At 39.9% G+C, this 22,446-nt stretch overlaps 1 protein-coding gene across 1 annotated transcript in view; it reads right to left on the bottom strand.

Moving 5' to 3' along the window:
- Nucleotides 1–22,446, bottom strand: part of LOC109320142 (uromodulin-like) — a 25,666-nt gene that overhangs the window by 2,132 nt on the left and 1,088 nt on the right. The window contains exons 2-7 of the mRNA XM_019550124.1: nt 20,907–21,011; nt 15,087–15,247; nt 12,334–12,469; nt 10,245–10,339; nt 5,370–5,538; nt 1,495–1,615 (exon numbers count right to left, since the gene is read on the bottom strand). Of these exons, the coding sequence (XP_019405669.1) occupies nt 1,495–1,615; nt 5,370–5,538; nt 10,245–10,339; nt 12,334–12,469; nt 15,087–15,247; nt 20,907–20,909 (685 nt within the window). The 5' untranslated portion in view covers nt 20,910–21,011. The remainder of the gene's footprint in view (nt 1–1,494; nt 1,616–5,369; nt 5,539–10,244; nt 10,340–12,333; nt 12,470–15,086; nt 15,248–20,906; nt 21,012–22,446) is intronic.

Genomic DNA, 22,446 nt, shown 5'->3' with positions numbered 1-22,446 from the left:
GGGGCTTTGACCTCCCCCACACTCCTTCCCTCTCCCCTCCCCCAACCCCACCAGACTTACCAGCTGGAGGTAGTTGCGTCAGCTGCCTGTTTAGTCTATGGCCGAATCGCCAAATCTTTTCCAAATCTTTTTCCGAATCAATTCGGATGTGTCAAATTGATTTGGAGCTTTTAATTTGTCTCCCGGTTCTATTCAGATTTGGAGATTCAGCCACCAAATCAGGCCAAATCTTCTCCGAATCAAATCGGCCACACAGCCTCAGTGGCTAGTACTAGTTCTTAGAATCTCCACTATATGCAAGGGGCTTCAAAATAGAAATAAATGGAATAAGTACCTTCTGAGATTTACTACTCTTTTACTTCTCAATTCTATCTCATATAGATACTGAGAACAGTTACATACATGCCAAATTTTTCTTGGGCATTGAGAAGACCTATATAGAGTAAGTGCTGCCATATAGAGAGTTTTAATATGTGGTATCCTTTTGAAGATCCATGTTAAATTTCTTAAATACTGTATTTTCTATTTCAGAGGCTATCATAATTCCAAGATGTACTCTTGGCTTGATACATAATTATTATATTTTTAAAACAGAACAAAGCACCCAAAATAATTCAATCACCGATTCAGATTCACTGATACCTTTTCTCAAAAATTAAATATATGTAGCTTAATTAGGTACTGCTGATTTGAATCAATCAGTCATACTGGTGATCAGCAGGGATCCTGGCTTTCTCCAAGTAAAAAAAAATTCCAAATTTTTGGACATAACCCGCCCGCCCCCAATTCATGTTTATGGTTTCCATCAAAACTCACTCATACATCACAGGACCACTGTGTATTATAGGATCAGAAAATCTTTAAAAAAACAGGGTGGAAAAGGATCTTGGAAGGTCTTCTGGTCCAAACCCAACTTAACATAGGAACATTCCCATCTAAACCATCTCAGACAAATATTTGGTGATTCTACAACCTCTCTAGGTAATCTATTCCAATATTTACCTACTCTCCTATACTCTTCCTACTATACAATCTAAATCTTCTTTGATGCAATTTAAAATAATATCTTGTCCTGTCCCCTGTGGACACAGAGGACATCCTCTTTATAATTGCTGTCCTCTTTGTCACAACCTTTTTCAATTTGCTTTTGAAAACTGTTATTACATTTCTCCTCAGTCTTCTCTTCTCCAAACTAAACTCAATTTCTTCCAACTTTTCCTTGTATGTCATGTTTTCTAGTGGGGGTAAGTATGTTCAGAACCATCCAGGAACACTCTGCAGGATGAGGCACATATAAATAAATACAAAATAATACAAGTTAGACAGGGAAAGAAAATTGCTTATGGTATGTGTCAGCTTGATTTTCCTGGATTTTTGTGCATTTAAAAATCTAACTTTTAATGTCACATTTGTGACATCTATGACTTTTAAAAATATGCTACAGCGATCACTCCAGGCACTGTATTTTAAAACCTGACGTTATGAATCACTTACTAAAATTTGCTTCTTCATTACCATCCATCTTTCGCTTGATGGGACCATAAGAGACAGTGTGAGTAGGAAATGATGATGCATCTCTCTTATTTCTAAGAATTTTGCCATAATTAGTACAATTCTGGTAAAACAAATTGCAAACAGTAAGTACCCTCACTTATATGCACAAATCCTTCCCAAAAGGAGGTTAAGAAACTCACATTCACATTCCTTAGAAACAAAACTCACATTCCTCACATCACCTTAAAAACCTCTCATTAGGTGAAACAATTCCACCAACTTTGTAAACAGAAAATGTTAGTGATAAGGCAAGAGAGGACAGTGACACCTATAGATACAAATTCATATTTAATGTAAAATTAGAGAGGAACAGGGCTGGAAACTATGTCAAGGAAGTCATTTAGTCCAAGTCCCCTCCTCAGGGCAGGAGCATCCCTGTCCAAACCATCTTAGCCAAGTGAATACTCACATGCGTCTTGGAGTTTATGAAGCCGGCACATTTGTGAGTCAGGTAACTCATAACAGAAAACAAAGCTGTCCCATATAGGTCACTAGCTCATATTTATCTTAGATCTGTAGTGACTTGATCTTGCAAACATGTATGTGCTTTTCTAGTCTGATGGGCCATGCCATTCATGGTAACTTATTAGATACAGTAGTATGTTAAAATCTGCTTTCTGGACTGCAGTATATGAAATATTAGGATAATAATTACAAGTTTTACATGGTCTATTTTTTTCTTTTTTTTTTTAATTGGGGAGGTCAAGGCATGCCCACTGAGTTCAGTTAGTTATTTTGCAAACTCCAGCAAGTGTTCCCATTTCTCTTTCTCAAATGTTGACAGGTCTGGTTAAAGGAGACCACCTACTTCCTTAGTAGAAAGATACATTATTTCTCAGTAAAGCCTATATAAAGGGAATATATGTATCAAGAAATCTCAGCTCTGCTTAAGTTTTGGTGCATTGCAGATGCAAAGGATAGTTACTATGACTGCTGTAAGAATGGCTGGCACCCGGCTGGTTCTGCATAACAAAGCTGAAATGGATCAATCACAAGTGGATGAATCAGGGGCATTTCTGCCAGTTTAATAGGCACAGCATTCAGCCTGACATTGACAAACTCCAGAAGTGAGTAATGCTGCTGAGAAGAGGGACGGCTGTACAGCAATACTGCAATAAATGTACACATTTAAAAGGTTATTTCAGAAGGTCTTGTGTAGGACTCTTCCAATTTTAATACATTTAGCTTCTTCATTAAGCTTTCTTTTCACTCTTACCCACCAAAACAATTAACTTGATCCAGCCAAGAGTCTCTGCTTTTACAGAAGATGATATCTAGTCTGAGGAGGAAATGTTACCTCTCTTGAAGTCACAGGTCAAGTCAGGTTATCTTACACTTTCCTCTTTTCTAAGGGCAAAATTTAAGACTTTTCCAAAAAAACAAGTCAGTATAGTTGTTGGCAGGGATATCAGGGGAACCCCACTGAGTAATGACTATGAATATCTTAACATTGTTTTAGGGGAGTGGGATTTTCCCAAAAGCATGGTCACTTGGGAACAAATCTTGAAAGGGTTCCTGGGTTGAATGCATGGAATCTCCTTAGCAAATAGCTATATAGTTTGAAAGATCAATTAATATTGAAAAATAAGGATCAGGAATCAAGAAAAACTTTCAGCATCAATAACAACAAAGATCAGGAGACAGAAATTCTACCCCTTTCATGGTCTTGTAATACGCTTGGACTGGACATCCAGGTCAGCTGCACAGACAAAAATAAAACCCTATTCCATTGGTTGGGCACTGAACATATCAGTCCCTCCACCCACAGCTGTGCAAAGGAGTTACTAGGGTGAGAGTTATTCTCACTTCACAAACACATGTGCTGATGGTGGAAATTTGTGAATGCCCTGAATAACGGAGTTGTCCAATGTCAGAAGAAAGCTAACTCACAGGAGTTGCCCAGTGCCTCCTGGGCAAATCTGCAGTTTACAGCAAAAAGGAAAATACTGAAAGTATTTTATAACAGACCAAATTTTCTACTGAACAATGGGCACCTACATCCTCCCAAATTTTGGTATCTTAGGACACCAGAAGTGTTTTCATCTCAGGGCATGTTTTATAGGGTTTTAATAGCACAATTTTATTATGTTAGTGTTCCAAAAACTGGGGAAAAAACTATTTGTCAGCTAAAGAATAATAAAAATATATCTACACTAGAGGCCAAATTCAGGCATAGCTTCGTGGATTCAGTGACACTGTAGCTTGAACTTTAGACTCTTTCAAATTGTCCCTATGTTTATTTGGCCCAACGTTTTAGGGCCTGATTTTCCTCTCACATCAGTTTTATACATTCAGATGACTAGTGAGTTCAGCTAATCCCAATTTACACCAATGTAAAGTTAAGAAAAAGAATAAGGCTTCAATTTCTTTTCTTTTTAAAATTCCCGTAACTTAAAAATGTGTGTGGATTTTTAATATTTAGAATATATGTACTAAACCAGGTGCAAATCTGAATTACTCAGTTGTTGTCTTTTGAAAAATCATTATTTTTCCTGATGATGTTGTGTGCCCAAAATTTTGAATCATGAAGGTGGTAAGAGAAATGGCTGATTTTTTTTTTTTTTTTGAATAACAGGGTTATAGAAAAAAGTGTTTTGTTGGTTTGTTTCTGTTTTACAAATAGAAGGGTTTTTTTGGTTTAAACGAAGTGCATATTATTTAGACTTAAAAATATCTGACAGGTGTTTAGCAATAAATGATACACGAATCAGTGGTCAGAAACAACCCCTACATGGTCAGTGGCAGACTTTACTAGTGGTGTTGATATACCGTCTTGTGACTTTCAGTACTAGCATCTGGTTTTATCTGAGGCAATTTCCAAAATGTCATACTGACTTCTGCTTTGATTTCTTTCCCTGCTTAATGTCAGCTTGGTGGCCTTTTAGAGGTAATTCTGAAGAAACAAGCCAACATATGAAGCACTGTTATTATTCTGCAGCTGCTATTAATGACTAAACAACTATTCACACTGACATTACAGCCTGAACCACAATGTCTCAAAAGTATTGAGGAAACTGTACAGTATCTTCCCTTATGTCAAAAAGATTTCTCTTTTGTTTTGTCTTTTGTGATGAAAGATACAATCAGTTTTATTGCTAATAAGATCATAAGAAAACATGCATCTACATACACAGTTTTAAGTAAAAGTGTGTACTTCTGAGATGGAATATTATGTTGCTCCCATTAGAAAACTTCTGTTTCATCAGCTTATAATTCATTAACTGAATGCTTTTAAATGTTAACTAGTTATAGCTCCTGTTAGATCCACTAATATTTAATGCTGTCTCATACCATGTTACATCTTCTGATCCAAAGGAAGCAAGTTCATGCTATACATTTTTCTGTTATAACATACATGTCTAAATTAAGCTGTAAGCTTCCAGAAGCCTGGCCCTTGTCTTCTATATGTGTTTGGATATTGCTGGGTACACAGCTCTAAAAATAATATTAAATATCAATCCAAGTTATGTGACATTACTCAGGCAAACATTCATTGGTTTCACTGGAAATTTTGCCTCTGTAAGGGGTAAAATTTTCTATTTTGTGTTTGGTTCATTTGATTTATCAGCATAAACATTAATTTTAAATATAAACCTTTGTTGACTGTTCCTAGGTTTAGAATTACTATTCTCACTTTGCAGGTGGGAAAGCTAAGGCAGAGAGCTTAGGTTTCTTGCCCAAACATCTAAGTGGCAAAGATTACAACTTATTGCCAAGCCCATATTCAGTCTACAATACAATACAGTTTCCTCAGCTTGGTCTAACAACAACTTCATTCCTATCCTCCTGTCACATAAAAATAATCCAAACCTTACCGGTTTGCAAACAGCAGGTGTATTGTGACAGATCTGAACTGTGCAGTGCAAGAACACATCATTGTAAGAGATACCAACAAATTTGAACATCTGGATCCTAAACATTGCATCTGCACTTTCTCCATTCATGATAACTGACAGCGTTTCATCCTTGATAACTTGTGGGCAGCTATGTAAAATAAAAGATATGCAATAATTAGTCTGTTACAGAAACATGATGTATCAAACACTAAAGGTGATTTTACCCAACTAATGGCTGCACTTGCTGTTTGTACATCTGTCAAACTGATTAAAGAAGAACTGGTCATATTTTTTAATGATTAAAAGATACTTTCAACCTAAACTGGTTTTTTCATTTTTTTGTCGTCTTTTGTTTTTCAGATAATATGATACTTTTGTAAATTTTTTGTTGCAAAAAATCAACTATTTCAAACCAAACTTTTTATTTTTAAAATGCTCCCCATTGTCTGCTTTGTCTCGCTCCTTTCTATCACTTTTTAAATATTCTTTTTTTCTTTTCTCCCTTTATTCCACTGGAGAGAAAATATGCGAGAATATAGGTGGGAGCCGGGAGGAGAAAAAAAAAATCAAGTCTCTTACTTCATATTCTTTCTTCTTTTCAAATGCAGAAAAAAAGGACAATCATAAAAGTAAGAGAACCAGTAGAAATCTAAATTAATTTTTAATTCAAGATAATAGAAGATTTTTCACCACATTTAAGAACTTGAACTGAAACAATTTCTGAAAGTGTTGAAATGAAACAACAAAATCTTCTGAAAGTTAGCATTCCCATTTTGACAAGCTCTCCTGAAGACAAGACAGAAAACTGGAACATTTCATGGCTTAAAGGCAAGAAGTTCTATTGGGTAAGCTCATAAGAGCTTCCTTTGCACCAAACTATCTTCTGTGATAAATGCATCTCAAATGGAATTAATTTTTGTATCCTTACAATATTTTTGTTTTATTTCCCTTTCTTTTAGAAGGGTAAATAAGGGGAAAAAAATTCAATTCAATTAAAAAAAAATTATATTATAAAGATGGCAATCAGTTGTTTTCTATGGCCACAGGGGAAAGGACAAGAAGAAAGAAGCTTAATTTCCAGTGGAACATTTAGGCTGATACTAAGAAAAAACTGTCAAGATAATGAAACACTAGAAGCTAGCTAGGGAACTTGATAAATTTGCTTCACTGGACGGTTTTAAAAACGAAGTTAGACAAACAATTACTGGAGATGGTCTAAGGTGTACTGGGCTGTGCCTCAGTGCCCAGGGCTGAACTAGATTACCACAGCTGTGCCATGCTGAAGCCAGGATGGCCTCAAGCACACCCAGCCCACCTGCTCCTGTAGGCGCACTCCAAATCCAGAAATATGCTAGTGAGTATAGCTTGTGGTAATCCCCAGCAACAGTCAAGCACACCAGAGACCAAAGCTTCAAAAGCAGCTGCAGAGGGATATCCTGGAGTGTCTTCACACTGTATTTTTGGTTTTAGAGTATGTCAGCAAGAGTTGGCAGATAGAGCATTCTTGGAAATGCCCCAATGGAGCCATGCTGCTGCCACAGTATAGATATGCCCTCAAGGTCCCTTCCAGCCCTATCTTTCTATGAGTCGGTGATTTAAAGCAGGGCTGAAAAAAGAACCCCTATATTTTTTCACAAACATTCACTCCTGTAAAATACTGAATTAGCTTCAGTTATGTTCACTTCATGTGTGTTTATGCAAATATTCTTGTTTACTGTCAAGGGCATTTAAAAGGACAGCATATTTTTAGACAATCTACAATTGCTCGGAAAATAGAGTTTACTTTTCCCCTGGACAGTGCCCAAACAACAGCCAAGTACTACAAGCTGAACTGTTTTAGCAGACTGCATCTCTCATAATGCAGCACATTACCTGCTCTCAATCACCCTTTGCCCTGAGAGGCACAGTCTAGCCAGAGAGACCTGGTCATAGAGGACAAGAGGTACATAAAGCACCCAAACTCCACATCCAGCAAATATGGTTCCATTTTGAATTAAAATATTTTGGGATTTGACCAAAATACTTTGGATTTAGGGACTTAAGTTTTTTCACTGAAATATCAAAATTGCTACCAGATATACAACACTGTGGGAAAAACAATGGATTTGTCAAAAGCCCAATTTTCCTTTGAAGAATAATTTTGGAAAAATAATTTTGAACAACTCCAGTTTCCTTTCTTGTTTCTGAGCCTATATGCACATTCGCGTCATGTTTTCAACCTTTTTTTCTGTATTCACGAAGGCTAGAAACTTACTTTTCTTAAAAATGAATGTTGGGATGTTAATGTTATCCCATGAGTCCAGCAACTGAGGTTTAAGAAAAATATTAAGCCCTGTAAGACTAACAGTAAAATGGCAAGGGTAAAGCAAATTTTGAACCCAACACTTCAGCATTCATACTGGGCATCGCTATATGTGCAATGAATGCACCTGAATTTTCTGCACAGAAGATTCAGGCATATTAGAGCACATGTCTGCATGTGCGTCTGCATCACGAACAAACTGAGCCTCACAGGAGGAGCACAGTCCAGTGCTGCTCCTGCCCTGCTCTGGCCCCCTGCATAAGCCAGAGGGAGCTCCAGACTCCCCCAGGTACTATCCCCTAGCTGGCAGGAGATATGGGGTCAGGCCTGCACTTTGGGTGGTGGGGAGAGCTGTCCTAGCTCTTGGGGTAGTTCCCTTGAAGCTGTATGGAGATTGGGGCTGGCCCTGAGCCCTGGGGGGCAGAAAGAGCTCCAGGGTTAGCCTCTTTCCAACCACAGGAAGATAGGGGCTGGCCCCAAGTCCTAGGGAGTGGGGGGAGTTGTCCTGGCTCTGGGGGACGCTCCCTTCCAGCCCCATGGAGATCAGGGACAGCCCAGAGCCCTGAGGGGCAGGGGAAGCTGTCCCAGCTCTGAGAGAAGCTCCTTCCCAGCCACAGGGTGATTAGGGCTGGCTCTGAGGAGCAAGGGAAGCTGTCCCAGCTCTGCGGGCAGCTCCCTTCCAGCCTCTGAGAAATAGGGGCAGCCCCAAACCCCAGGGCGTGGGGGAATTGTTCCAGCTCGGGACAGCTCCTATCCAGCTGCAAAGAGCTGGAACAGCTCCCCTCGCCCTCCAGGGCTCGGGACCAGCCCCAATCTCCCTGTGAACTGAAAAGTTCTCTCCACCTCCCTGCCAGGGCTCGGGGTTTAGCCAGGGCTAGATTAACGCATAGGCAAATGCCTAGGGCCCTGAGCTGCAGGGGGCTCCAGTCATTCCCTTGGTGGCACCAGCGCGAATGGCCCCATCCGCCTCCCTTCCCTGGCCTTACTGCTGTGGTGGCTGCTTTCTAGTGGCAGCTCAAGACCCGCTCCCCACAGGCAGCAGCACCAGTGTGGGGAGGGGGGACTTGACTGGCCAGGGCTCATGAGTTTGTTTGCCTAGGGCCCACTAAAGGGTTAATCCAGCCCTGGTCTTAGTCAGACAGCAGCTGTGGCCCTCTGCTGCCTGGGATGACAGGAAGCAATTTGTTCCTGGTCAGTGTCTACACATGCACTTCCATATATTAATTTAAAGCACTGTTCTCTAGTACCTGTAACTAGCAAATGACAGTTTAATTTACTGCACAGTAATTGCTGCGCACATGTAGATGGTGATGCTTTACTGTGAATTAGATTAATCTAATGTGCAGTAAAGTGTGTTATACAGACATGCCCACTGAGGGCTTGATGCTAAGAGTTGTACTCATCCAACTGAAGAAAAGAAATAGCACCATGAATTCAACGGGACTGATCAAAACGAACCAACAAAATTTGAGTTTCTTCAAATATCAGATAATTATAATGAATGGGTTTACAAGCCTATTAGCAGGCCAAGATTTATTCATAAAACTATGAATACCCTAAATCTCATAAAGCAAACCTAGGCAGGTTTAAGTTACATGTTAAGGACTCTAGATCTGTATCAGACTACATCCCAACCTCTTTCCCTTCAGAGGACAGTGGAAAAAAAAGCAAAAAAGTTGTTTAAATGTGCTTAAAGTGTACACTGACACCATTCCACAAATTTGCAGAAGTTCATATTTGTTATAGAAGTTGATGCTATGTTCAGACTTAAACAGATCACACAGTAGTGGTCTACAGTTAGTTCATGCTTTCAACTTTTTTCTTCCCAACTGTAAGGCTTAGAGTCATATTTGTAAAAAATGGAAGCTTAAAAAAATAAAAATAAGCTACTTTTAAAAATTAAAAATAAAATGTTATGGCCACTGAAGATCATATGGTAATGTAGGTAGCTGCATAATCACAGTACAGAACTGATATATTTTCAGTAGGGGATGTTAAAACCAGTTTGTGGGAAATTTCAGCATTCTTAGATTTTCTTTTGTCACAAGGAGGAATGAAAAATGTAAATGTTGACATTTGCTATGAAATAAAGATGTCATTTAGAAATATGAAGCCTACATTACTAAAATGCTTCAATTAAGTCAAACCTTATCATTTTGAATTTTTCTCCAATATATCATAATACTCAAAATAAAGTTGAAATGCAGTATTTCAAACTTATAGAAATATACATTGATAAGTTTTGTTGAAAATGTAAACCATTCATAATGCTGGAGGATCTCTCTTGGGCTCATTGTAAAGTACTATGTTTGCAAAAATTATTTGGCTTCATTTTACTATGCATTGTTTATACACTTCATAGGATTTATTAAGGAATCAAATATGCATTGATAAGTTTTGTTGAAAATTTGAACCAAAGCAACATGTCTCTATGGAATGTTTACATTTTCACGGAACCAGCATTTTCCAAAGGAAAAGAACTCCTTAAAAGCATTTCAACCAGCTCTGAGGTTTAAGACAATACACCTAATGCATAATGTTATGATACAAACCTTTGTTCTATAAAAGAGTACTGAACTGCATGAGAAGGATTCCTCGCTGGTATGGACCAGCAGTTTTCAAGGCGGATTATTAGATGGCCTGGAACCTGTCAGAGGACAGAGACAAATTAATATGATGAATGCAGCGTTCTGCCTTTAAGAGACATTAGTCTCATCTTTACCTAATATGAAGAACTCGGAGAAGCTAATGATGTAACAAATGATTACATCAAACTCTTTTCAAGATACAGATGCATGTTAATTAGAGGCAGGTCATTTTTCCACCCCTATATTACATTCTGTGAAAAATTTGGGAAGGGAGGGTTGAAACCTCTCCAAAATTTGGATTGATTTCAGCCAATAATTTTGTCTAAAAGCAAAGGGAAAATTAGATGCTTTGAAATATTTTGTTTCAACATTTTCTTCTAAAAAATGATTTTTTTTTAAGTGTTCCAGCCCTCCCTCCATGATAAACACAACATTTAATTTCAGGTAGAATAAAATGTCTTAAATTAACCTGAAACTGATTCCACCTCCCTCCCTTCCCCTGCCAATCCTCAAAACTCCATGGTTTTTGGGGAGAAAAGCAAAAGAAAAAATATTGGTTTGGTTCAACCACAAATGAGATTGAAAAATCCATTGCACACACATTGCTAGTTGAGAGCCCCACAAGCCTACTAGAAACATTACTACAGAAGTTTCTATATACATCAATACAGTATTAAAGACACTGAACATCTAACTTACCAACATGGCCTTCACTTGTGACAATTTTTCAGGCCATTAAAGCATTAAAAACAATTAAAAGCTTGCATTTTTCATATATAAACATAAGCACATCTAAATTTAGCATTAAATATTGCTATAGATCTGCATTTGAAAATGCAGTATGGTAGGGACACATAGCTGGGAGCAGGCTGTGGGAGCAGGAGAGGCTGTTGGACAATTTATGGGGTGCTCATATAAATTGTCACAGGTGTGGGGCACAGTGGAGATCTGTTGTGATGAACCTTTCATTGCCCAAGAGTGGAGCTCTCTTTTGACAGATCATAGGAGGTTCATTACAGAAGTGCTGGATGTGTAAGAGAGTGACCAGAAGAGTGGAGGTGGTAGAGGGACATCCTGGAATATCCCAATCTATAAACTTTAACAGGCTTGCTCAAATTCACCAGAATGAGGACTTTTATCTAGTGAATCACAAGTTCATCAGAGGGGCTGCCTCCAGAGTGAAAATTATAGCTCCTTCCTGAAACATCATGATCTTCAAGTATTCACCTCTCCATGCCCCCATTCTTATAATCAAGGTGAAGACATGGTGGAAGCAGGCAAGATGACGGGTAAATTTGCAGCACAAAGGGCTTGAGGGGCAGTACTAATGGCACTACCTAAGTATGCCACTCCACACTTCAGGCCAATTCTTCTGAAGTACTTCCCATGATTCACCACTAAAGGAAATGTAGTAGATCCTCCAAGATGGGAATTTGCCTCCGAATGAGGCATACCACAAGAGGAATTAGATAGGGCTATATAACTGCAGGGAGAGAGCATGGATGTAAGGGATATTTGGAGGAAGGCCCAGAGGCTGTCAGCTGCTGTAAAGCAGAGCTAAGAGCAGGAGCTCCTTACTGACAGCTAACCTGATCCCCTCTGCCCACTGGTTTCCTGCCTTAGTCAAAAAGGCAGCCTGTCTCCCAATTTCCATAGTCTCCTTCCATCACTCAATCTCATTCTAGGCAGAAAATTATTATTCTTTGTTACACTTTTATGTTAATCTGTGCTAAAGTCTCAAAATAAAGTATCATAAACATGCTTAATAATTGCTTTTTTATTCTGTTTAGCACTAACTTTGTAACTACCAAGACAAACCATTTCAAAGGATGCACATGACTTTTTCAGAATTTTCTTTGCCAGACAATTTCAAAACAAAAATGGTCCTCTACGTAGCACTCCCCTCCAGAAATACAAACCATTCATAATGCTGGAGGATCTCTCTTGGGCTCATTGTAAAGTACTATGACCGCAAAAATTATTTGGCTTCGTTTTACTATGCATTGTTTATACACGTCAAAGGATTTATTAAGGAATCAATTATGGTAGATACCATATTGACTTTGACAAAGATGTTGTCCTCTAGGGTTAGGAAGGGAATAGTAGTCCACATGTCCTCAAAATCTGGGTCCTTGTACAGCATCATTGAGACAGAAAAATTCCCATCTTCTGTGTTCAGTGTAATGGTTCTGCAAACAATTTCGATAAATCAATGATGATGGGTAAATTTGCAGCAGAAAGGGACAGTGGGGCATAATCTCACAGAAAAAGAAATAAAGCTAGAATATTTTAAACTGTAGCACACTGTCTAAAAGTGTTTAGTAAAGTGTGTTCTATAGAGAAGCAGCAATGAACTAGATGTACTTTACCCCTCTAAACCCTCAGAAGGGTGCAGCTCTTGGTCCTCACTGACTGCTTAACAACACTTCCAGTAGAGTTTGGTGAAAAAAACTTAGTTGGAACTATTTTCTGTGTGTGAACATGGTTCATTCAAACTGCTCTGGGAAATTCCACTGATTTCCCCCAAAAATTGTTTTAGAGGAAAACACGGGGAAACCAATTTCAGAGGAAAACACGGGGAAACCAATTTTAACAATAATGAAACAATGCATTTTAATATTTTTGAAGAAAAATACATTCTATTGGTTAATGGTCCCATTTTTCATTTCACAATTTTTAAAACTTTGCATCATATAATATTTTAAAAAGGCAAAATCAAAACATGTAGCTGACAATACATTTTTCCAGATTTTTCTTTCACAGATAATTCCAAAATTTACAAGATTTTTTCCTATTAAGAACTAATATACAAGACAATTTCATGAAACAAAATCTGTCCTTAACATAGCTTCAGTGAGGCAAAACACCCATAAAGCTATAGTAGGGGTGTCAAACTGATGGCTCATGAGCCGAGCCATGTCATGTGCCCTATGAAACTGGTAGAGCTGCTGGGGATTTGGGGGTTGGACACCTTGGGGTGGGGACTCCTGCCTAAATCCAGGGCATGGAGCCCCATTGGGTATGCATGTCTGAACAAGGGATGAGTGACAGTTGTATTAATCCCTGCTTGTGCTGCTCAACCTAGCACCATGTACACATCAAGCCAAGCCCTCAGGCAATTCAACTCTCAAAGATGACTTTATCCTATCCAGAGGTATTTTCAACAGGTAATGAACTGCCATGCTGCCTCGTGGGCCACCATCCTACTCTTCAGTGCTGGGGGTCTCTCAAGAGGAAAGGGGCATGGGCCAGCATGTTCCCACTATTTCTAACTGCCAGAATGGACCTTTGGGGCCACTGAAACCAGGATATAAATCAGATCTCTAATTTAAGACAGAACATGGCCTTTCCCTTGGCTGTTCCCAGATCAGGCTAGCACAGACGTAACTTAAGTTCCTCCTCTCCAAGGTTTCATCTTGAACAAAGTTAACTCATAAAGATGAGATCTGGGCCAACAAGGGCATCTTTTATAATACCCTAAATCCCAGAAATCATAACTAATTTGGTATGACTCAAATGACCAAGTAGCAAGGTGTTGTGTAAACAGCACCAGGGCTAGAAATTATTCCTGGCATGTCTTACAGCATGGGTCAGTAACCTTTTAGAAGCAGCAGACTAAGTTAATGAAGCTTGGACTGACAATAAACCACTGCTTCTAACCCAGCCACTGGTGCAGCTTTGCAAACTTGATGCACTTGGTTGGCAGGCTGGATCCAGTCACTGAGTCAGAGGTTGCTGACCCCTAATATTTCTTCTTACCTAGGCTTTTGGATTTTTTTCACCTTCAAATGTTCTCTTGTTTCAGGAAATAGAATTACTTATTAAAAAATAATTCAAAGAAACCAGGTTTGCCATGGAACGCTATAGATTTACTATGAACCAGGCTAGTAGATGGGTGCCTAATGATTTTTTTCTGCCAGGTGATACATAAAACAGTTCCTAAGGAGTTAGGTTCCAGTTCAGCCAAATATTAAATACAAACTCAAGTCATTGTGTATAGATTGGCAGGTGTTTAAAATGCTTTGCTGAATTGGGTTCCTAACTTCACGTTTTGAAAGAATAGGGTTGTCAGCTCCCATGTCCCAGACAGATTCCATTTCTAGTATTTAATGGTGAATTGATTAGCCTAGGCCCAGATCCACTTAACTTCTCGGCCACTCTAAGAGGTGCAAATGTATTCATGCATACTGTCAGACTCAGTCATAACTCCCATCTGCTGTGGGTGCTCCCTTTACTATGACTCACATTGTGCCATGCTGCAAGGGTTGGAAGGAGGTTTTGTGGCCCTAGAATTCATTGCCTCTTTCCTGGTCTTTGTATTTTGGGCTTAGACATTTGCCACAATGCCTGCAGCACACTGAGGCACTGCTTCAAGAAAGAGTCTGTCTGACAGGAGGCCTGCATCTCAAGGATGCTGATAAATTTGTAAGTGATTTGTGTTACAGAAGAGCCTAAAGGTATCATGAGTGATTAAGACCCCACACTTTTAAGCACTGGGACTGCATAAAACAGGAGGCCTTAAATCACAGAGTAAGTCTATGACAAAGCTAGAGCCCGAAGTGTCTGAATCCCAGTCCATTGTGTTCTCCATAAGATCATCCTTCATTTTAATTAATCCGCCCCCCAGCCAGTATTACTGTACTGCGCACAACTTGTAGAGGACTAGCTATAGTTCTTCTGGATGAAAGGAGCTACATGAAAAGTAACATATCAGAGGAACGAGAAGTCTACACTTGCTTAATTTGCCTCAGTTTTTAATGACTCTAGACAGTTTAATGATACAAGATTAAAAAATAATGGATTTACCTGATATCAACACTGATCTCATTCTCCCCATTAGGTTGCTGCACCAGGTAATTAAGAGGGTATTGGCAAGCAAATGTAATATTGATAAAGGTTCTTGTAATTATTTCAGAAATGTTACTCTGTATGGTGTTGGTGAAAACAATATGTGTATCATCAGAAGCCTGAAAGGTGATAGAAAAAAAGGGTTGTTGACAGGTGCTGTTTATTCATAAACAGCCTAACTTGCATAATAAACCACAAGTAGGTACATTATCTCTCCGGTAACTCCACCAAAGGTGGCTGCTGTTATTAATTATAATTAAGTTTAGTTTTGTTGTGCTTAGAGGAACAGGCTTGCACTAGGCTCAATAATGTTAATTTTGTTCAAAGCATTAACAAATAAATAAATGACTCCAGCCACAGGCATGGGAAAGAATGCTGCCCAACTGACAGGTGATCCAGGAAGTTTTTGGAGAGCATTGGGGAGAATTTCCCAGTGCAAGTGCTCTTCTTGACCTACTGCTCACAAATAGGGAATAACTGGTGGGGGATGTAGAAGTGGATGGCATGTTGGGCAGCAGTGACCACAAGATGACTGAGTTCAGGATCCTGACAAAAGGAAGAAAGGAGAGCAGCAGACTTTGACAGGCAGGATTCCCTGGGGGGCCAGTCTGGTGGGGAAAGGAATCCAGGAGATCTGGTTGTATTTTAAAGAAACCTTACTGAGGGGGCATGAGCAAACCATCCCGATGTGCAGGAAAAAAAGCAAATGTGGCAAGCGACCAGCTTGGCTTAGCCAAGAAATCACTGGTGAGCTTAAACACAAAGAGGAAGCTTACAAGAAGTCGAAGCTTGGGCTAACAACTTGGGAGGAGTATAAGAATATTGCTCAGATATGCAGGGATGAAGTCAGGAGGGCCAAAGTGCAATGGGCATTGCAGCTAGCAAGGGACGTGAGGGGTAATAAGAAGGATTTCTACAGGTATGTTAGCAACAAGAGGAAAGTCAGGAAAAGTGTGGGTCCCTTACTGAATGGGTGAGGCAACCTAGTGACAGGTGATGAAGAAAAGGCTGAAGCGCCCAATGCCTTTTTTACCTCGGTGTTCACTGGCAAGGTCAGCTCCTATACTACTGTAACTGGCAGCACATTCTGGGGAGAAGGTGAGCTTCCCTCAGTGGTGAAAGAACAGGTTAGGGACTATGTAGAAAAGCTGGTAGTGTACAAGTCCATGGGGCCAGATGCAATACATCCAAGGGTGCTGAAAGAGTTGGCTGATGTAACTGCAGATCATCATTGAAAACTTGTGGTGGTCGGGGGAGGTCCTGGACAACTAGAAAAGGGCAAATACAGGGCTCATCTTTAAGAAAGGGAAGAAGGAGGATCCAGGGAACTACAAACCAGTCAGCCTCACCTCAGTCCCTGAAAAATTATGGAGAAAGTCCTCAAAGAATCCATTTCTAAGCACTTAGAGAAGATGATGATTAGGAACAATCAGCACGGATTCACCAAAGGCAAGTCAATCTGATTGCCTTCCATGATGAGATAACTGGCTGTGTGGATGTGGGGAAAGCAGTGGACATAATCTACCTTGACTTTCTGTCTCAGCAAGGCCTTTGATACCGTCTCCCACAGCATTCTTGCAAGCAAGCTGAGGAAGTATGGGTTGGATGAATGGACTGTAAGGTGGATAGAAAACTGGATGGATTGTCAGGGTCAAAGAGTATTAATCAATGGCTTGATGTCTAGCTGGCAGCAGGTATCAAGTGGACTGCCCCAGGGGTGAGTCCTGGGGCTAGTTTTGTTCAAAATCTTCATTAACCATCTGGAAGATAGGATAGATTGCACACCCAGCAACTTCATGGATGTCAAGCTGGGGGTGGGGTTTCAGTACATACCCTGGAGGGTAGGGGTAGGATTTGGAGTGACCAGACAAATTGAAGGATTGGGCCAAAGAAATGTCATGAGGTTCAACAAGGACAAGTACAAAGTCCTACACTTAGGATGGAACAACCCCATGTACCGCCATAGCCATGGACTGACTGACTGGCTAAATAGCAACTCTGCAGAAAAGGACCCCCCTTCCCTCCCACACCCCACTATAGAAAGGATGTGGACAAGTTGGAGAGCGTCCAGTGGAGGGCAACTAAAATGATTGAGGGGGCTGGGGTACATGACTTCTCAGGAGAGGCTGAGGGAAATGGGCTTATTTAGTTTAGAGAAGAGAAGACAGAGGGGATTTGATAGCAGCCTTTAAGTACCTGAAGGTTGGTTCAAAAGAGGATGGAGATAGACTGTTTTCCATGGTGGCAGATGGCAGAACAAGGAGCAATGGTCTCAAGGTGCAGCAAGGGAAATTTAGGCTGGATATTAGGAAAAACTCTCACTAGGAGGGTGGTAAAGCACTGGAACTGGTTACCTAAAGGTGGCAGAGTCTCCACCCTTGCAGGGTTTTAAGACATGGATTGACAAAGCCTTGTCTGGAATGATCTAGTTGGGGATGGTCCTGCTTTGAGCAGGGGGCTGGACTAGATTTGACCTCCTGAGGTTCCTTCCAGTCCTAACTTTCTATGACATTGCAAACAAAGTAAAACTATACATACGTTGGCATTAGTAGATTCAACAGAAAGTAACTTAAGATTCACACATACAGATTTAACACATTCACATATCTCATAGGGGGCATCAGTCAGGGGAGGAGGAGGGGTGGAGATGGGAATGAGGGCCATGGGAGCAGAAGGGTGACATAATTATGGGTGGTGAAGCAAGAGGGAGGGAACTGGGGGTTTAGAGTAGCTATCAGCCCCATATTCTGTCCTGCATGCATGCACACACCTACAAGGGTTGAGGGAGCTGCTCCCCTAGAAGTATTTGTGTATTATGTTGTTTGTGTGTGGGATCTGAATCCCTACTCCTTTGTGGGGAGTGGCAGTCTGAATCCCTTCCATGTCCCCACATGGACCAAGATCAGACAGTGATGTGGTGTGGGGGTTGTCAAGGTTCCTTTCCTGTCTCTGGTGAATGTATTAGGATATGGGGGAATCTTGTCCCAGTAAGGTTATCTAAACTCTAGTCCACATGTCTAGGAGGTCCCACACAGGCAGTGTTAGCAATTAAATACTGCAAATGTTTCAGAGCCTAGCCGTAATCCCTATTTCACTAAAACACGTGCAGTATGAGAAAGGATTACTTAGGAACCACACAGTGTTCTTTATTTTCACTTAGCTACAGCAGCAGCTTTGCTGCAAACCTGCATAATAATAACTGCTTTAACAATCATTTGTTCCTATAAACAGCATTTCTACTTTGGTTATAAAGACAGGAAATTCAATGGCAAACTTTTACTGTAGAATAAGATTGCTTGGGGGTATTTCATACCCTCTCCAAACATAGCAAAACTCAAACTCTTAAGTTCCTCATTTTTAAGGAGTTCAGGCATATGTCCAGGCAACCATAAAACTTCTTTTTCTGAAGCAATACCTCAGTATGCCCATAATGCATATACCTGCTTTTGGACTGTACTGAACAGAGCAACCTGTGCCTGCTGTATAGTCAAACCCTTAGCCTATTCTACAAGAAGGCACTACATCTGCTAAATTTTACAATTCCTTTACCTGCTTTTATGGTCCCTTGACCTTACTCTCACAATGCCATATAACACTGTACTTTCACTTGTACAACTTTAAATTGACAGACAACACTTGTCTCCCACCTACCCTCTAACAATCTCCTATGCAAGGTCATTCCTGAACTCTGCTACTGAAAAAACTGCACAATGGAGCACTCAAATGAGGCTTATTATTGTTCTCTGTGTGCGCATCATTATTATTTAGCTTTACATCCTGTAGCTCTTTGCTTTGATCACATACAAGGATCAAGGACATGGCTCACCACTGCCACAAAGGTCATATTTTCTCCTTGAAAGCCCTGACACCCCACAGCACTGCCAAGATACCCCAACTGTACCACTTAATGCAGCTGCACCCAGTACAGTGAATGCTGGATAGCTAATTCTCACTGGCAGCTGCCAACTCTGGGTATGCAGTAATGGATCTATACGACTTAGAAAAAAGGCTATGGTAGTACATAGAGAATTCCTTTTGTCACAAATTATTTTAAATTGTAAGCTTTCAGCAGTTTGGACTGTGTCCTTACAGATGTTTATACCATGCCTAGCACACAGAGCCTCTGTACAGATCCTATTATAATGTTTACTTACTGTTACTGTTCCTTTAAATACAGAAATTGATCATGATATTAGCAGCTATAAAATCCTACATGCAGTTTATTCTTGGGTTTGCTCTTCAGGCAAAGGAATCAGCCTCTCTCTACCCCATAGGCCTGATAAAAATGTCAGCTGAAAAGTTTAAGCTATTTTTTTCTTTCATTCTCAATCTCCTTCAAAATGAAGCCAAGACTTTTACGGACTAACAATCTTCCTTCTTGTGTGCTGTGGATAACTGCATTATGCATAGGGGGTCATGGCATCTGGTCTTATCTTCTGCCACATTAATGAAGGTTTCTTCTTTGTCTATGCTGTAGAATCCACACATCTGTAGCTAAAGAATCTTCAAAATGCTCACAAACTATTTTCTAAATGTACTGTATATCCTACTTTTATGCATATTGGATAAGTGCATAATTTACTTTGTATAAGACAACACCAGTCCTAACTTGCCTATTGCTTACATTTTAACACCAGCTTATCTACATATCAGGTAACAGCAAGAAACCTCTTAAGTGCCTAGCTTCTTTCCACCCTGTAATAGGACTGAAAGAGACAGATGTACAGATAGATAATGGCTATATTTGTGCTTAGATGTACGATAAATTATGTTCACTGAGGTGGAGCATCAGCTGTGTATTAAGACATGGTCATGAGGATGCCTGAAGATAACTAAGGCCCTGGTAGCTTGTATTCTAGAGGTAAATGAATGGGTGCAGGGGTTAGGCCAATAGTGCAATCAGAAACTAGCCAGTGAGGATAGTTGTTAAGATAGCACAGATGTTTGATTTCTAGCAAACTTCCTATCAGAATAAAATATTTTAGTCATTTGTTTCCCTATAACTTTGAATTCAAAATAGTTCTGGTCTTATTTTAAATATTTTGCAGTGAACACACATACATTTGCCCTCTTGTTTACAATACTTTGCTAACTGTAATACATATTTAAAATGACAATAGTACTTAATGGTCAAATGAATGCAATTGGAGGAAGTTGGTTCCTGGTGAGATTCTCTCTCAGATTGCCCCTACTGCTAATCCTTTGTATCTAAAGAGTTGTATGGACTATTCATGGCAGCATTTGGCTTTTTTATAGCTATGGAATATTATCATCTTTTGCCTGTATGCAGAGAGAGAGAGAGAGAGAGAGAGAGTGCGCGCACGAAGAGAGACAGTGAGTGACCAAGGGAGAGCATTTGTCTGTAACAAAGCGAGTTTATACAAAGCCTGTATTATTAGTGTTTTAATAACTGACAGAGAAGATCTTATAGGAAATGTATACTTTAACACAATAGACATGAGTCCTTGCTTCCACTGTCAGTGTATTTTATGCACTGAGATATTTTACTACTACTAATAACAATAATAATTCAGACATGTAAAATTTATATTAACTCAATATTAGTATAAGAACTCTTGGGTCTTCCTTAATGTCTAGGATAACAATAAATTAATACTTAGCAATAAAACACATGCAGAAAATAAAAGGCTGTTTGATTCAATGTTATATGTATATGTATTTGTTATTCTGTGGTTCTAGTTGATTATAACTGTAGCACACAAATTAAACTATATAAGATGACTTCTTCACAACAGCAGCATCTTGTGCATACATTACCATTTGAGTTCCACAGTCTGTGAAATTGTTTTTAATGCTGAACACATAAAGGTTTGCTGTCTCAGTACCGTGACATGCAGGGTCATTGAGGTGTAAATCAGAGATCTGAAATGAAATGACCATTTATTCTTTTTATTGTTTATTACATCTTTAGCAAAAGCCTATTTCATGTTTAGATCACCGCTACTTAAATCTACACAACACTGCAGGTCTCAAGACATAATATTTCACCTTCACCAGGAAAAAGTATATTAACTACATACTGCAACAGAAAGTTAGCAGTGACCAATCAGAATGTGTCAACCCTCCTCCTTGATTCTTTTCTCACTTAATTTTTTTCACAGAGTGTAATCAAGCTGTAAAATACCCTGGGGTCAAATTCTGGTCCTGAGGGCCCATGGACCATAAGGAAAAGGAGGCATGCATAATGCTTCCAAGGTTCTGGGGAAAGGAGCAATAAATAGCTGCACTATTATACCTATATAAAAGGTGGATAAACCGCTTCCCCAAATTGCTTTGCTGGAACAGGGCCAAGACTGCACATATCTGAGTAGATAGCACTGACATAATTCAGACACTAATACTGTGTGCAACTCTTTCCTACAGAATTGTACTGAGGAACGGTGGCAGATAAGTGTCATGTAATCTTTCCTCTAATTCTTTACTGCTGTAGAAGGCGGATGTAATTATAGCCTGCAAGTTCAGATGATCCCTTTTTGTTTTAAACATGCCGTCAAGCACTGCTTTCTAATTTACTGCATTCACTCGAATCCAAGAAGAGTGTTTCCCCCACATTCAACCTAGGGAAAAAGAAGGCTTTTCTTGAATTTGAGCATGGTCAGTGCAGGCAGCTGCTGTGGGTCCTGCTAGTAGCTGATAAAGCAGGCTGTCACCTATGAAAGCTTATGCCTCTCTGAATTAGGTAGTCTCTAAGGATGCCTATACATGACCGCAAGTCTGCTGAAGTGTGGTAATTACTGCGCTCCAGCCAGTCTCTGCATCTTGTGTATCAGCATCCCCACACTTCAAAATGGCAGCAGGGGCGCTTTATTTAAAGCTCCTAAAGCCTCCACCAGCATTTTGAAGTGTAGAGATACTAATACATGAGACACTCTGGGTGCTTTAATTAGAGCGACTCCAAAAACCCGCCCACCCCCTTCTCCCAAAGCACATGTATGCCCTAAGGTGTCACCCGGCCCTGTCTTCTGTCTGATTTCAGATTAATGTGGCTAAGTATCTCTGTTAGTGTCAATAGAAAATCACACTCCAAGACTGCAAACTATTGAAACCAAAGAAGAGCAGTATCCCCTCTTAATAAGGGAAACAGTAAAAACAAATCCTGCTAACTCCTCATGAAGAACCAGAAACCAAATGGAAAAAAATAATATTGATTATTCTTTCTGGAAGAAGTCATGCAACATTCTTGCATGTCTGTTTCAGGCTGGACATAAGGAAGAATTTCTTTACTGTCCGAGCCCCCGAGGTCTGGAACAGTCTGCCAGCGGAGGTGGTTCAAGCACCTACATTGAACACCTTCAAG

Source organism: Crocodylus porosus, unplaced genomic scaffold (assembly GCF_001723895.1).
Source record: "Crocodylus porosus isolate Cpor-Errol unplaced genomic scaffold, CroPor_comp1, whole genome shotgun sequence".
In the NCBI taxonomy this organism is placed as follows: Eukaryota; Metazoa; Chordata; order Crocodylia; family Crocodylidae; genus Crocodylus; species Crocodylus porosus.
This window is presented reverse-complemented; position numbering and strand designations above follow the sequence as displayed.